This window comes from Schistocerca piceifrons, chromosome 1 (assembly GCF_021461385.2).
Source record: "Schistocerca piceifrons isolate TAMUIC-IGC-003096 chromosome 1, iqSchPice1.1, whole genome shotgun sequence".
Classification (NCBI taxonomy): Eukaryota; Metazoa; Arthropoda; class Insecta; order Orthoptera; family Acrididae; genus Schistocerca; species Schistocerca piceifrons.
In genome coordinates, this window is record NC_060138.1 from 489,797,070 (window position 1) to 489,815,086 (window position 18,017).

The window sequence follows — 18,017 nt, forward strand, 5'->3', positions numbered from 1 at the left end:
GAAGTTAAAATACACATTTCAAATGTACCTTTCTGAGCCTCTGCAAATCTATCATTTTCTGCAAGCCATTGCGCATATGGAACATACACTAAATCTCTATATTCAGGTTGCTTTTCTGCTAATAAGAATGCTTCTTTCCAGTCTTGGGCCTCTACATACAATAAAACTATACTCTTCTCATCACCTAGTTTTCTGAACATTTCAGTTGCATAGCTTAATTGTCCTAATCGCTGTAAATGTTCGGCAATCTGCCTAATACCATCTTGATCTGCTTTGTCAAGCCTCCGGCCAACATCCACCAACCTAAAAATTGTATTGGAATAAATATAATGTACATAGGCTGCAAATAAAATATTTGTTCCTGCAACTACTCTGTTAACTTACTAAATAAATTAAAAACCCCTTAAAATGGAAAGACAAATTTTGCCCACACTTATGTGCCATACAATTTCTACATAAAAGGAGACAACTAATGGAACATGGATGATGATTTATTTAAGAAAAACTCAGAATTAGTCACAGTACCCACAGAGTTGGTACATATATCTTATTATTTTCCACAGGAAAAAATGCATTAATAACGAAAAAATATGTGGAAATAATGTGTATATAATTTAGTAATACGCCAATGCAAATGTAATCAAACTTTTATTCTTAGCCTGTTTCAGTAAGTGAAAAAGAAGTTTCTTCATTCACTGCATGAATAGCCTAGTCTTCCCAGCAAACCCCTAAGTGAGTACACATGTGCTCTGTTGCACAGTACGATAGAACTCACAGCTTCATCACAAATGTTCTACCAGCAGCCACTTCTGACGTATACCATCAAATATTTTAATTCTCTTTGAGAATCTCTGGGTTATATAGAGCACATCATGTCTCAGGATTACACAATAATATTTCATTTGTTGTCATGATTGTTGTATTCCAATTCCTCTTTTCTCCATGTGGACATTTCTTTTATCCACAAGTCTGCAAGTTAACCTATGATACAGTAATGATTCCAATTGATTTATGATACTTCTCTCATAGATTAATGTAGTGTAGTTAGTGTAGTTTTCACTTATTTTCCACATGGGACCAAGATGCTATGTTGAACTGCAATATTCTGCAAGAAGTGAAATCAAATTGACAACAATAAATCACATAACTACGAAGCTAACTCTACAGACTTTACAAGAAAGTTTTAATTTTCATAGCAGTAGAAAAAGATTTTTTTAAATTTCAATAAGCAATCTAATATGAAACTTGGAATTTCAAATAACAGTGACTAACAAGTTTAAACACTGTTCATACATAATTCTTGTTATTTAAAATAAAACTAAATAATAGAGCATGAGATATATCTGATGTCAGCTATGAGCTACAGAAATATCCCTTCTAAGATTTAAGTAAAAGCTCTTGAAATATCTTGTAGCCACTAGACTGTATACTCAGAACAAAATAATATGCATCTTTCTGGATACATTGGCCAATACATTTACAAACATGCTGATTACAAGGTTGGTTGGTTGGATTAAAAGAGGGTGAAAAGGACCAAACTACGAGGCCATCAGTCCCTTGTTCCAAATAAAACAATGGCACAAGTGTGAGAATAAAACAGATGAGACTGACAACTCAAAACAGAATGAAAGGAAAAATCACAAGAACGATGAAGGGCAACAAACTCGTAAATGGACGAAAGGGGTCAAGAAAACCACAGAAACGCAAGAAATGAGATGAAGAGATTAAAATAACAAAGCAGACTGCCATGGCTGGCTGACCATGAGAATAAAAAAGGAGAAGCCAGACACTCTGCAACACATTAAAACCTCCACCCTAGAAGCACTAGGGTGGAGGACACAGAGGGACAACGGACATGCGCTATAACTTAGATCAAATGACAAAACCCACCCTCACGTATAAAACGTAAAACTAAATCAGCTGATGAGGCTTTTTCGGATAAAATTAGTGGCAACGAGTCCGGTAACCCAAGATTTTGCCACTGGGCAGTAAAAGTGAGACAGTACACCAGAATATGGGCCACCGTCAACCGGACACCGCACCAACAATCAGGCAGATCTTCACGGTGCAGGAGGTAACTGTGGGTCGCCCAAGCATGCCAATGCGAAGCCAGCAGAGGACAACTGATTATCTGTGAGAGGCCCGCATAGAAGACTTCCACACATTCGTAGTCTCCTTAATGACACGCAGTTTGTTGTGTGTACTGTTATGCCATTCTGTCTCCCAAAGCTGAAAAACCTATGGCATAAGTCAGAACGCAGGTCAGGTTCAGAGTTTCCCATCTCCAGAAGCAGTTTCCGCATAGCCTGTTTGGACAGCCTGTCGGCAAGTTCATTGCCTGGGATGCAGACGTGTCCTGGGATCCACACAAACACCACTGAATGACAGCACCAGTCCAGGGCATAGATGGACTCCTGGATGGATGCTACCAGAGGATAGTGAGGGTAGCACTGGTCGATAGCTTGCAGGCTGCTTAAGGAGTCAGTATACAGAAGAAACGATTCCCCGGGGCATGAACAGATATACTGAAGTGCACGAGAGATGGCCACCAGCTCTGCAGTGAATACACTGCAGCCGTTGGGCAAGGAATGCTGTTCAAAATGGCCTCTGTGGACGTAGGCGAAGCCAATGTGATCATCAGCGATCGAGCTGTCGATGTAAACCACTTCAGAGCCCCAGAACTTGCCAAGAAACAAGAGGAAGTGATAGTGGAGAGCGGCAGGAGTAACTGAGTCCTTAGGGTCATGCGAAAGGTCCAGATGAATCTGTGGCCTAGGTGTACACCATGGAGGTGCATGCAGATGGACCTGGATGGGAGGTGGTAAAGAAAAGGACTCCAGTTCGGAGAGAAGGGACTGCACGCAAACCGCAATCGTTAGCCGTGACCTGGGCCGCTGATGCGGGAGATGAACTGCCATGAGTGGAAAAAGGAGACGGTAATTCGGATGCTCAGGATAACTATGAATATATGCAACATAACTGGTGAGCAGTTGTCCACGTCAGATATGCAATGGAGGGACTCCAGCCTCCACCAGGACACTGGTCACTGGACTCGTTCTAAAAGCGCCACAGTGGTGAACTGGGTCGAGTACACACAAGGCTGAGGGCGCTGCCAACCCATAAACAAGACTCCCATTGTCAAGGCAGGATTGAACAAGGGCTTTGTAGAGCTGCAGCAGAGTAGAGAGATCTGCACCCCAGTTGGTGTTGATCAGGCAGCAGAGGGCATTGAGGTGCTGCCAGCACTTATGCTTAAGCTGATGAAGGTGAGGTAGCCAAGTCAATCAGGCGTCAAAAACCAGTCCTAAGAATTGATATATCTCCACTACAGTGAGTGGATCGTCATGAAGGTAAAGTTCTGGTTCCGGATGAACGGTACGATGCCGACAGAAGTGCATGACACATGACTTAGCAGCCGAAAACTGGAAGTCGTGGGCGAGAGCCCATGACTGCGCCTTGTCGACGGTTCCCTGTAGGTGCCGCTCAGCAACACCAGTACTGGTGGAGCAGTACGAAATGCAGAAGTCGTCTGCATACAGAGGGTGAGATGGATGGCCCTACAGCTGCCGCTAGACTGTTAATGGCCATTACAAATAGTGATACACTCAATATAGAGCCCTGCGGGACCCCATTCTCCTGGATATGGGGGGAACTATGTGAGGCACCAAGGAAAGTACGGAGTGACAGGAAATTCTAGATAAAAATCGGGAGTGTACCTCAGAGACCCCACCCGTATACTGTGGTGAGGATATTATGTCACCAGGTGGTGTCATACGCTTTGCACAGATAAAAAAAGACAGCAAAAAGATGTTGGCAACTGGAAAAGGCCATTCGGATGGCAGTCTCAAGAGACACAAAATTATCAGCGGTAGAGCGACCCTGGCAGAAGCCACCCTGACATGGAGCCAGTAGGCAATGTGACTCTAGGATTCAAACGAAACACCGACACACCATACGTTCCACCAGATTATAATGGCTGATGGGCCAATAGGTATCCACATCAAGTGGGCTTTTAGCAGGTTTGAGCACCGGAACAATGTTCTCTCCAGCCAGTGCAATGGAAAGACACCATCGCACCAGATCCAGTTGAAGATGACGAGGAGATGGCACTTGTAGTCAGACAAGAGATGTATAATCATCTGACTGTGGATCCAATCTGGCCCAGGAGCTGTGTCGGGGCAATGTGCAAATGCGCTGAGGAGCTCCCACTCCGTAAATGGGGCGTTATAGAGTTCACTGTGGCGTGTAGTGAACTAGAGGACTTTCCTTTCCATCCACCGTTTGAGGGTGCAAAATGCTGGGGGTAGTTCTCTGACGCAGAGGCTTGAGCATAATGCTCAGCAAAGTGCTTGGCAATAGTGTTTGCTTTGGTACATAGCAAGCCATTGATGGTAATGCCAGAGACACCTGTTGGGGTCTGGTACCCGAAAAGATGTTTGATCTTTGCCCAGACTTAGGAAGGTGACGTTTGGCACCCAATGGTGGTTGACACGTACCTCTCCCAGCACTGCTGTTTCCATTGTTTTATAAGCTGGTGTACACGGGCACAGAGCCGCTTAAACGATACCAGATGCTCTAAGGAAGGGTGTCGCTTTGTCGCTGTAGAGCTTGCTGTTGCTCTGTAATTGCCTCAGCAACTTATGGCGACCACCAAGATACTGTCTTTCGCGGGGGGCACCCTGAAGAGTGAGGGATCACATTTTCTGCCACAGAAATGATTGTGGTAGTCACCTGCCCAACCATCATATCGATGTTACCATGTGGGGGAGAGTCAACGGTGACATAAGAGGTGAAAGTTTCCCAGTCTGCCTTGTTTAAAGCTCATATGGGCAGGCGTCCGTGGGCCTGACACTGGGGCAGTGACAGGAAGATGGGGAAGTGGTCACTACCACACAGGTGGTCATGCACTCTCCAGTGGATAGATGGGAGAAATCCTGGCCTGCAAATTGATAAATCAATGGCAGAGTAACTACCTTGAGCCACACTGAAATGTGTGGCGGCCCCAGTATCTAAGAGGCAGAGGTCGAACTGAGACAGTAAAGTTTCAACATCTCTGCCTCAGCCAGTAAGCACGGTGTCACTCCACAAGGGGTTATGGGCATTAAAATCTCCCAAAAGTAGGAAAGGTTTAGGGAGTTGATCAATCAGTGCACCTAATACATTCAGGGGTACTGCACCATCTGGATGAAGATAAATATTGCAGACAGTTATTTCCTGCATTGTCCTTATTCTGACAGCCACAGCTTCAAGAGGGGCTTGAAGGGGCACAGTTTCACTACAGACTGAGTTTGGACATAAACGCAAACTCCACCTGACACTCGATTATATTCGTTACGGTTACTGTGATATCCCTTATAGCTGTGAAGGTTTCATGGAGGGCAATGCAGAACGCAGATGTAAAGCTTAACAGTTGCTGTAGCTCAGCCAGGCGGTGGAAAAAACTGCAGCAATTTCACTGGAGGATGAAATCATTGTGAGACGGGGAAGGCGTGGAACATTCAATGAGGCAGTTTATGCCTCAGGGTCAGCAGCTGCCACTGACTTTTTGCCTGAGCAGTCTATATCCATTGTGTCTGAGGGCCCAGCGAGATCCAGGTCTTCAGTGGACGCCAGAATCTCCACCTCATCCTCAGATGCAGAGCTTGTAGGAAGTGGTGGTGTGGGTGCCACCGCAATTCAATTGGTCTTGGAGATCTTCTTTTTGGATTTCTCTCACTGTTTTTGGCTGGGAGGACTTCATTGAATCAGTCTCCGGGACTGAGAATGAACATGAAGCCTTACAACCAGCTGCTTTTGGGCACTTCAGCCACTGGCGAGTGTTGTCTTTCCCACTAGCGGAAACCTGGGAAGGGAGTGACCCAAGGGACTGCTTCCTAGCAAGAGGAGCCGAAGAAGCCTTACGCTTCTCTGGCTCAGAAGTAGGGACTGAAATCCTAATAGTTGGGGGGGGGGGGGGGGGGGGTTGTTGATCCCGAAATAGGTGGTGCGGGAGCAACAGGGAGGGAAGGGACCCCCTCCATCAAGGGGGCAAGTGTAGTCTCCTGGTTCTGAGAAACAACAGGAATTCGAGGAACTGACGAGACGAAACTGTTCTCGTAGCTGCGGCGTATGAGGAAGTCATAGCGACAGGATGTAGGTGCTCAATTTTCCACTTAGCCTCAGTGTAGGTCAGTCGGTCCAGGGTCTTATATTCCATGATTTTCCTCTGTTTCTGTAAAATCCTACAGTCTGGTGAGCAAGGTAAATGATGCTTTCCGGAGTTGACACAGATGGGAGGCGGGGCACATGGAGTATTGGGATGTGATGAATGTCCACAATCTCGACAGGTGGAGCTCTAAGTACAGCGGGAAGACATACGGCCGAACTTGCAGCACTTAAAGCACCGCATTGGAGGAGGGATATATGGCTTGACGTCACAGCAGTACACCATCAACTTGACCTTCTCGGGCAATGTGTCACCCTTGAAGGCCAAGATGAAGGCACTGGCGGCAACCTGTTTATCCCTCAGACCCCGATGGACGTGCCAGACAAAACGAATGCATCACCGCTCTAAATTGGCGCACAGCTCGTCATCAGACTGCAAAAGAAGGTCTCTGTGGAATATAATACCCTGGACCATATTTAAGCTCTTATGAGGTGTGGTGGTAACAGAAACATCCCCCAACTTGCCACAAGCGAGTAATGCCTGTGACTGGGCAGAGGATGCTGTTTTTATCAAAACTGACCCAGAGCGTATTTTGGACAAGCCCTCCACCTCTGATTACAAGGGCTGAGTTAGTGTCCAGAGCATTATAAAGTTAAGTAAAATGGCTTTTTATAGAGAGAAACAGGGAAAATAAAATCATACTTATTACTATACAACTAGAAAAAAGTGCAGCATGAGAGAAACTAAGGAAGAAGAAAACAAGGGTAAAAAGGAGACATGGTGGCAAAGAGATAAAGGGGGGAAAGAACATGAGGAACAAAAGCAGAAGACAGCAATACAAAGGAAGAGAAGAGTGTAGGACCAAAAAGAGCTGACACCAGGGTCTAAGCATAAGGAAACAATAAGTAGAGGGTCTAGAGCAATGAATGCCATGCTGTGAATAACTAGTTGGAAGGGGGGGGGGGGGGGGGGAGATTCTAGAGCAGTGACTGCCATGCTGTGAATAACTACTTGGGAGGGGAGATATTTATTGCAATTATTAAAACAATACTGTCACTGAGTCATAACTAAATAATAAGTTTCAAACTGCACCATATTAAGTTTTAACAGGTTAGGATACATCAAAAGGAAAGTGAGTTTCCCGTGTTCACTTCATTTTGGGACAGTATTGAGAAAACTGTTCAGTTCTTATTATAATGCTTGTCTTCTCACCCTTAAAACTTTAGTAATTTGAAACAAATCAATCGTACCCATGCCCTGTAACATGCAGCCTCAGAGTTCCACATTACAACCTCTTATACACAGATAGTTCCTTGCAGCCAGGGTGTTATTCACAGGACTACAATGTACTCATTCTTTTGGATGCTATTATTGGTTACATCACAACCATTCTGTATAGCACCTGTGACTCATTAATACCTCCACTGGAAGTGTGTTACTCACAGTTGGAACTTACTAATTTTTTGGAAAAAAAACACATTTTGATTAAGGAGGAAGCGAGTGACATAAAGTTTTGTTTATTTCTTTCACACAATAACTTTCTTATGACCCATAACTTGTTTCGGCCACAATAGCCATCTTCAGATGCTATATACAATAAAAAGCTTGCATTAAAACCTTAAATCAAGTAACAAGTGACCTAAGTAAAATGCTATTAATATACTTGTGGATCCTACCTAAAAGCGGCATTTGGCGAGCACATATTCTTGTGTTATCGGACTGAATGTAAAATAAAAAATTACGGAATTATATAGGTACAGCTAAATGCAGTTTTCCTTTCCAACTCTTTGTGCTAGATGCACATGTCCTCTATAACACAATGTTTACCTTTGAAAACCATAAATTATGACAAATAACATTTCAATCAGTTATTCATAAAACATAAAAATAGAGTACAGGCTGCTAAATCAATAAAAAACATATTTAAGAACAGAGCAAGGTCTTTACAGTAAAAGAAACACAGGTGCAATCTCTGTAGTACACATCTCCAATGACTGATGACTTTGCACTTCAGGCTGCTAGATGCTTATGCCACTGCCCATAAGCTTAGAAGAGATGATTTGAACTGGACAACGTGGCTGGCATTCTGCTGCAGCTCAGTGGCACTCTTCATCCAGCTGTGATGTGTGTGCATATTTGCAGTGCAGATGCTAGCATGTGATGGCATAGCCTAGACAGCACAGTGCAGCACTCGGTTGCAGGGAGACCATCCTCAGTTCGAACATGTCTATAGGATGCAGTGACTCTCTCAAATGAACAGGGGAGTGGTATTCAATCTGTGCATCATAGCACCCTGGTTCACAAATAATGACCATCTGTGGTGGTGTGGATTTGTTTCATAATTAGTGGCAAAGAAGACAGTTGTGGAAAATTTCATTTCTGATGTTAACGTATGTCGCCTTGGAGGAATTCCATTTAGATGCTGGCCAGCCTGGATAAGCAGTAATAACCTCGAAGCTGAACTATCTCATTAACTTAGCGCCTGCAGTGATTGTGTGTTCCCAACAAGTTTTTATTATACTCTGACTTTGTCACATACTTGATAAAGGAAAAGTTTTTAAATCTGTCAAGTGGAAGTAGGAAGTCAGAACTTTCTGAGGCCAATAAGGAAAGTGGTAATGAAGATAGGAAATGCAAGTACAGAAAATACAATGATAGCTACTTAGATTTTAGTTTCACATGTGCTGTTTTGAACAATGATGAGTGTCCACAGTGTCTCTTGTGTTTGAAAATACTTTCTGATGAATGTATGCTATCTAGCAAATTAAAGCATCATTTGGAAAGTGTCCTGAAGTACGACATGGTCAAATCACGAGGACATTTTTATACAAAACTGAGTCAAATGAAAAAACAAAAATTATCATTTTCCAAGAAGGTAAAATTCTCAAATAAAGCACTTATAGCATCCTACAATGCAGCTTACCAAGCAACAACATGCAAGAAAGCCCATACGTTTCCAGAAGAACTAATCCTACCATGCGCTACTGGCATGATGTTTATTATGCTTGGAGAATCTATGGCAAAACAGCTTTTGCCCATTCCTTTCTCTGACACTACAATTAGTTGTTGAATTCAAGATTTAGGAGAGGATCTCCATGAAGAAATTATATAAAAAGTTACAGGGAGGGATTTTGGTTTGCAAATTGATGACGCTACTGATAGCAATAGAGATGCTCACTTAATTTGCTATGCTTGATTTATTGAAAAATGTAATGAACTGACTGAAGTTTTTTTTTTTTTAAAGCACACACAAAGATTTGTTTGAAATAGTGGTGAACTTCATATCAGAAACTCAAATTTACTGGGCTCATTTTGTTTGTTTGTTTTTGTGTGTGTGTGTGTGTGTGTGTGTGTGTGTGTGTGTGTGTGTGTGTGCCGATTGTGCACAGTCCAAACTGGGGTGTTACAGTGGTCTACAAGCACTTATCTGTGGCAAAGTTCCTCATATTATGTGAACCCACTGCATTATACATAGAGAAGCATTTACTTCACAACATTTGAGTGTTGATCCGAATCACATACTGCAAACTGTCATAAATGTGGTGAACCTGTCCTCAGGAAGCTAGATTTTTTTAGAGAAATGTATCAAGAGACAGGGACTAACCATACATTATAGCAGCACTCATGGGCTTTCCACGTGATGTGTATTATCACACATTTTTTAACTTAGATGAGAAGTCTGTTCTTACTGGGAAGAAGAATATATCAGTGTTGAGTGCTTTCTGAACACTGACTTTCTATTAAGGGCTGCGTACTTGTGTGATATATTTAAGATGTTAAATTCACTGACTAAGTCTCTGTGAAGAAGTAAAACTCATTTCAATTCAGCTTATTGACAACGTTTCAGCCTTCAAAAAGGAACTTCTTCTTTGCAAAGGAAAAATGAACGATGGAGTATAAGTCGACTGCTTCCTGTGTTTGCAGCATTTAATAAGGGGCAATGAGATAGCCCTTACAGCAATTACTTTTTCTATAATAGAAGGATATTTATCTGAAGTTCATGTTCATTTTGAAACGTTTTCCTGAAAACTATGACAGATTTCAGTGGGTTCAAAATTCCTTTGGTAATGATTCTCCTTCTGAGTTCAATACTGCTGAAGAGGAACAGTTCACAGAACTTTTTTCAGGTTTATCATTGAAAGTGAAGTTTTCGCCAATAACATTGCCAACATTTTGGTATCCAGTAAGAAAAGAGATTCCAAGCTTGAGCAAGAAAGCACTTAAGGCATTATTTTCTTTTGTAACATCCTATCTTTGTAAGTGTGTCTTTTTGGCAATGGTTGTCATTAAAACCAAGTATCGACCAAGAATCTGTGCAGAGAAGGAAATGAGTGAAGCTGTAGTTCATGTGGTGTGAAGATTGACAAGTTGGGTAACAAAAAGCTAGCTAAAGTGTCACACTGAAGTGAGTAGTATTTTATTCATAACTTTTTTCCCTATTAATTACTTCAGTTTTAACAAGGTATCACATAGGGGAGCAACAGAAACAATGCAACTGGTCAGGAGAGCCACAAACTAAAAAAGATTGAGAACCGTGAGAACAGATTGTCGAAAGTATTAAAACACACATCTGATGAAATTCATTCTGTTCACTGGAGAGTTTGTCTGGTTCCTTCCTTTAGTAGTATAAATCCCCAGTTCTTCTAAAATGTCTAACAGTGTGTTTATCAACTTAATGTAAAATTTATAGTTGCTTGTTAATGTTACCAATATTATGGCCCTCAATTTTATCTGATGTTTCACCCTGACTTTCACAGTGGTGTACTTTACTTTATCATATTCTGTTAATACATGCAGTTTATTTATTTTCTATATATTCCTCTTTATTTTGTTATTGTGGTGTTTACTATTTCTGGATCATTCATTTGCAAGGGTGCCATCTCTTAATATTTCAAGTGCTTTCTTCACTTCTGCTGGGCATAATGGAAGATTTATTGTTTCTGTGGACACAGAGTAAAAGTACACTTGTTTCTGATGTAGCAGATGATAGGAATGGGCAATGATAACCATGTTCATACATGTTGGTTACCTAAATGTTTGAAATGCATGTCTGTTTTTGTTATAAACTGTTAAATCCAATAAAGTTATCTTTCCATCTACTTCATGTTCTCTCATGAATCTGATCTTGGAATACATACTGGTCAATTTTTTCAGCCAAGTTGCATTTTGTTACCTCTGAAAAGAATAAATGAGTCATTAATGTATCTTTTTATAGTATACTATGTTGGTAACATGTTTGGAATCACCAAGAAAAAATCTCTATGTTAGTAAAAATAAAATTCAGGCAAATTAAGACACTGTTACCAATACAATGTGCTAAAAAAGATACCTCAATGACTCTGTTATTCTTTACAGAGGCAACAAACAGCAAAGAACTGACCAGTATGCATTCAAATAACAAATATATGACAGAACATGAAGTAGATGGAAAGACAAATTTTCTGGATTTGACAATTTATAACACAAATGGCAGACATGAATTTTGAATATCTAGGAAACCAGCATGTATGGAAGTGATTATCAATGCCTACTCCAATCATCTGCTACATCTGAAACAAGCACATTTTTACTCTACGATACACAGAGTAATACGGCTTCCATTATGTCCAGTAGAAGTGAAGAAAGAACTTGGCATATTAAGACAGGTCAACTTTCCAAATGAATGACCCAGAAATAGTAAACACCACAAATAACAAAATTAAAAAGAACATAAAGAAAAGAAAATAAACTACATATACAAATGGCCTCTGATAATGTTAAGTACTCTGCTATGAAATGGACAGGCAAAACATCACATAAAACTCAGCACATATTCCTGAGAAATGGCATTAAGATTGTAATCAGGACATTAGATAATATAAAAACACGAATGTGTCATAACTTACAACATAAGGATAATTAATATCGGAAATCTGATGTCTATGAAATATCATACTGTTACTGCGAAAAAAGCTATGTCGGCCAGGCAAGCATGCCTTTGACGTAAGATTTAAAGAGCACACCTATGCCAGCAATAAGATGGCACTACGCTTATATATACAAAAGAAGGACACAATGCTGCTAACATTGATGATCAACTATAAATTTTACTTACTGTAGAAGAAAGTGAATGGTTAGACACTTTAGAGGAACCGAAGATTTACATTACAAAATGGAAGAAATCAGACAAACTCCTCAAAGAGCAGAATGAGTTTGCAGCAGATATATTTTTTAAAATTTATAATAATCTATTCATTTGAGAGAGTTGGTGTCTCCTAAATGCATGTTCCAACTGATGGTACGGTCTTCCTATGAGCGAGTGCTGCACTGTGCCATCCAGGCCATGCTATCCCTGATAGCATCTGCACAGAAAATGTAAACCCACTTTGCAAATGGAAGAAGAGTGCTAGTGAGCTGCAGCAGAATGATGACAAGGTGTCATCCAGTCCCTATCTTCTCTTCTAACACGGGAATGATCCAATCAAACGTGTTCAAACCTACCCTGAAATTTTTCATGCAGGAAGAATACACCAAAAGAAATTCACTCTCAAATTTTAGCTGCGAAGGTGCACTGCTAGCATTTTAAAAAATACATTACAGTTACTCATTTTCATCACATCAAGAATCATTTACAAAACTGGTTTGACAGCCCTTCCTTCCTGGTGTGCAAATCAGCAAATAAGTAGATGTAGGCATGAGAAGAGGATGTAGTGCCCCATATTCACATAAGTGAATTTTAAGCACTAAAACCATACCAAAAATCTCTCAGATCATTAATTTTTTTGAATAACTTGCAGTTCATATTGGTAGCTAAACTACATCTACATGTACATTTATACTCCGCAAGCCACCCACGGTGTGTGGCGAAGGGCACTTTATGTGCCACTATCATTACCTCCCTTTCCTGTTCCAGTCACATATGGTTCGCAGGAAGAACGACTGCCGGAAAGCCTCCGTGCGCGCTCGAATCTCTCTAATTTTACATTCGTGATCTCCTCGGGAGTTATAAGTAGGGGGAAGCAATATATTCGATACCTCATCCAGAAATGCACCCTCTCGAAACCTGGACAGCAAGTTACACCGCAATGCAAAGCGCATCTCTTCCACAGTCTGCCATTTCAGTTTGCTAAACATCTCCGTAACGCTATCACGCTTACCAAATAACCCTGTGGCGAAACGCGCCGCTCTTCTTTGGATCTTCTCCATCCCCTCTGCCAACCCGAACTGGTACGGATCCCACACCAATGAGCAATACTCAAGTATAAGTCAAACGAGTGTATTGTAAGCCACCTCCTTTGTTGGTGGACTACATTTTCTAAGGACTCTCCCAATGAATCTCAACCTGGCACCTGCCTTACCAACAATTAATTTTATATGATCATTCCACTTCAAATCGTTCCATACGCATACTCCCAGATATTTTACAGAAGTAACTGCTACCAGTGCTTGTTCCGCTATCATATAATCAAACAATAAAGGATCCTTCTTTCTATGTATTCGCAATACATTACATTTGTCTATGTTAAGGGTCAGTTGCCACTCCCTACACCAAGTGCCTATCCGCTAAAGATCTTCCTGCATTTCGCTGCAATTTTCTAATGCTGCAACTTTTCTGTATACTACAGCATCATCCGCGAAAAGCCGCATGGAACTTCCAACACTATCTACTAGGTCATTTATATATATTGTGAAAAGCAATGGTCCCATAACACTCCCCTGTGGCACGCCAGAGGTTACTTTAACGCAGGGCTTCACAACATACGTGCTCACGGAGCAAGCTGTGAGCAGCAAGGCGCGAGCACGGAGCAGCGCGAGCACACTACCCCCACTACCGGACCAGAGCGGAGAGTGGGAAGAGTCATGTGGGGCACACAACAACTGCCGCCAGTCAATGTAAATCTGCGGCCACCTGCAGGGATATCACTCACGAATTATTACTGCGACAAATGAAACAAATAAAGGAGAATGTACACGTGCCACATAATTTTATTAGCTTAGTGTATGCCTCTACATTCGTATTAATTTGTGAACTGTTACACAATAAAAGATGTCACTGAAGTGTGGGATTCTCGGTTATCTTGTACTTTTTGCTCTTTACAATTGCGTCTATGTTCGGAGTAATTGTTCTTGTGCATTGTAGGCACAGCGTGCAGTTTAAATTTTGATCAGACAATGCATTTCTCAGGCGCATCTTGTTACATTTCATTGCAGAGAACAGTTGTTCACAAACATACGTGGAACCGAACATTGATATTATTGTAGCTGCCAATTTGTGCAAATGAGGAAATCTATCCCGAGGGAAGTGTCTGTAGAATTCCAAAATGTTTTTCTTGTTCTGAAATTTGTCTCTGTATTCTCTGTCACACTGGAGGTCAATAATTTCTAGTTGCAGCTCAGGACGAATCTCTTCAATATTCGCTGAATATGGAGAGGAGAACAGTTCAAAATCACTGTCTAGTGCTGCCAGATCTTGAAAGCACTGATCAAATTCTTCCTTAAGGGCAACTAAACTATGTGAATAATGTTCACAGTCTTTGTGAACACCTTGCACGGATGATAATTTAAGAAAATGAGCTAGATTTCCTGTTTCCAGTTGACTCACCCAAAGTGTCAATTTCATTTTAAAAGCTCGTGTTCGATCTATGAAATGAGTAATTAGCAGATCTTTACCTTGTAGTGAAATATTCAAAGCATTCAGACGGCTAGTTAAATCTGCTAAGAACGTGAGATCACATTTCCATGAAGGCTCTTTCAATTCAGGAACACACATGTTATTTATTTCCATGAACATATTTATCACATCTAATAGGCAAAAAAATCGATTTAATAATTCGCCACAACTAAGCCAGCGGACCTCGCTGTAATAAGGCAGGCTACCATACTGGCTTTCATGCTCAAGAAAGCTTTTAAATTGCCTGTGTTGTAGCCCATGCTTCCTTATATAATTGGCTGTACGAACAACAACACTCATCACATTTTTTAGAGTGATACTCTTTGCACATAAGTTTTCCTGGTGGATCACAAAGTGAACGCCCCTTATTTCATTTGGCACGGTCGGTTTTTGCATTTTCTCCTTCAACAGCGCAACGAAACCTGACTTTTTCCCAGTCATCGCTGGTGCACCATCTGTAGACACTGAAACTAAAGAATTCCACGACAATCCTATATTATCAACACTTTCTTCAACACTACTTAAAATATCACCTCCGGTTGTAGTGTTCTTCATGGCTACTACATCGAGGAGCTCCTCCCTCACCTGAAGATCTCTATTAACACCTCTAATAAATATGGCAAGCTGTGCTGTTCCAGTGATATCAACACTTTCGTCCAGATCTAGACAATACGCCATAAAATCTTTACAGATATTTGCAAGCTGGCTCTGGACGTCGTCTGCCATGTCCTGTATGCGACGCATAATGGCCATGTTAGATAATGGCACAATCCGAAACTGTTCAACTTGAGATGGACTCAAATGTTCCGCTACAACTACCAAACATACTTTTATTGAATCGCCATAATGAAGGGGCGCAGGGATTTTGCTAAAAGCAAAGCAATTTTGTAACTCACTCTGAGAGCTGCCTCAGTTGATTTTTCTTCGTCGTCCAGATCTTCTTCGGATAGCTTTCTTTTAAGTTTAATAACTTCCTGTGCACGATCTGGTCCATCACATTTTCCACTTCCGTAGTCTTTCGCGTGATACGACATATAATGTTGCTGCAAATTAAATTTCCTAAAAGAATTCAGCATTTTGTGACATACTAAACGTTTTGCAACACCATCTTTTTCTGTAAACAGATACAATTCCTCCCAATGGGGGTTGAACTGCGAAAGCATGGTTGGGTTTACACAAAGGCGACTTGACATGATTCTTAACCAGCGAAGTGACTGTTAGAGCTGATAGTAGTACTTTAAATGTTACACACAGTAGGCACGAATTCAATAGGCATGCTGCGGCCCTATTCAAACGTGCGCGAGCATTTCCCCTCCTTCCCTACTCCGCGACCTTGCACCTGCTCGCGAGCACATGCCTGAGCAGACGCGAGTACTCGCACTCAAAACCGGCCAGTTGTTAAGCCCTGCTTTAACATCTGTAGATGCCTCTCCATTGAGAACAACATGCTGTGTTCTGTTTGCTAAAAACTCTTAAATCCAACCACACAGCTGGTCTGATATTCCGTAGGCTCTTACTTTGTTTGTCAGGCGACAGTGCGGAACTGTATCGAACGCCTTCCGGAAGTCAAGGAAAATGGCATCTACCTGGGAGCCTGTATCTAATATTTTCTGGGTCTCATGAACAAATAAAGCAAGTTGGGTCTCACATGATCGCTGTTTCCAGATTCCATGTTGATTACTACAGAGTAGATTCTGGGTTTCCAGAAATGACATGATACACGAGCAAAAAACATGTTCTAAAATTCTACAACAGATTGATGTCAGTGATATAGGCCTATAGTTTTGCGCATCTGCTCGACGACCCTTCTTGAAAATTGGAACTACCTGTGCTCGTTTCCAATCATTTGGAACCTTCCGTTCCTCTAGAGACATGCGGTACACAGCTGTTAGAAGAGGGGCAAGTTCTTTCGCGTACTCTGTGTGGAATCGAATTGGTATCCCGTCAGGTCCAGTAGACTTTCCTCTGTTGAGTGATTTTAGTTGCTTTCCTATTCCTTGGACACTTATTTCGATGTCAGCCATTTTTCGTTCATGCGAGGATTTAGAGACGGAACTGCAGTGCGGTCTTCCTCTGTGAAACAGCTTTGGAAAAAGGTGTTTAGTATTTCAGCTTTACACGTGTCATCCTCTGTTTCAATGCCATTATCATCCCAGAGTATCTGGATATGCTGTTTTGATCCACTTACTGATTTAACGTAAGACCAGAACTTCCTAGGATTTTCTGTCAAGTCGGTACATAGAATTTTACTTTCGAATTCACTGAACGCTTCATGCATAGCCCTCCTTACGCTGACTCTGACATAGTTTGGCTTCTGTTTGTCTGAGAGGTTTTGGCTGCGTTTAAATTTGCAGTGAAGCTCTCTTTGCTTTGGCAGTAGTTTCTTAACTTTGTTGTTGAACCACGGTGGGTTTTTCCCGTCCCTCACAGTTTTACTTTTTTTTTTTTCAGTCTACTGACTGGTTTGATGCGGCCCGCCACGAATTCCTTTCCTATGCTAACCTCTTCATCTCAGAGTAGCACTTGCAACCTATGTCCTCAATTATTTGCTTGACATATTCCAATCTCTGTCTTCCTCTACAGTTTTTGCCCTCTACAGCTCCCTCTAGTACCATGGAAATCACTCCCTCATGTCTTAGCAGATGTCCTATCATCCTGTCCCTTCTCCTTATCAGTGTTTTCCACATATTCCTTTCCTCTCCGATTCTGCGTAGAACCTCCTCATTCCTTACCTTATCAGTCCACCTAATTTTCAACATTCGTCTATAGCACCACATCTCAAATGGTTCGATTCTCTTCTGTTCCGGTTTTCCCACAGTCCATGTTTCACTACCATACAATGCTGTACTCCAGACATACATCCTCAGAAATTTCTTCCTCAAATTAAGGCCGGTATTTGATATTAGTAGACTTCTCTTGGCCAGAAATGCCTTTTTTGCAATAGCGAGTCTGCTTTTGATGTCCTCCTTGCTCCGTCCGTCACTGGTTATTTTACTGCCTAGGTAGCAGAATTCCTTAACTTCATTGACTTCGTGACCGTCAATCCTGATGTTAAGTTTCTCGCTGTTCTCATTTCTACTACTTCTCATTACCTTTGTCTTTCTCCGATTTACTCTCAAACCATACTGTGTACTCATTAGACTGTTCATTCCATTCAGCAGATCATTTAATTCTTCTTCACTTTCACTCAGGATAGCAATGTCATCAGCGAATCGTATCATT

At 41.5% G+C, this 18,017-nt stretch overlaps 1 protein-coding gene across 3 annotated transcripts in view; it reads right to left on the reverse strand.

The window, feature by feature from the left end:
* Positions 1 to 18,017, reverse strand: part of LOC124795389 (intraflagellar transport protein 122 homolog) — a 242,550-nt gene that overhangs the window by 76,174 nt on the left and 148,359 nt on the right. For all 3 annotated transcript variants that reach the window (XM_047259406.1, XM_047259414.1, XM_047259422.1), the window contains one exon: positions 29 to 303. In XM_047259406.1, coding sequence (XP_047115362.1) covers positions 29 to 303 — 275 coding nt within the window. The remainder of the gene's footprint in view (positions 1 to 28; positions 304 to 18,017) is intronic.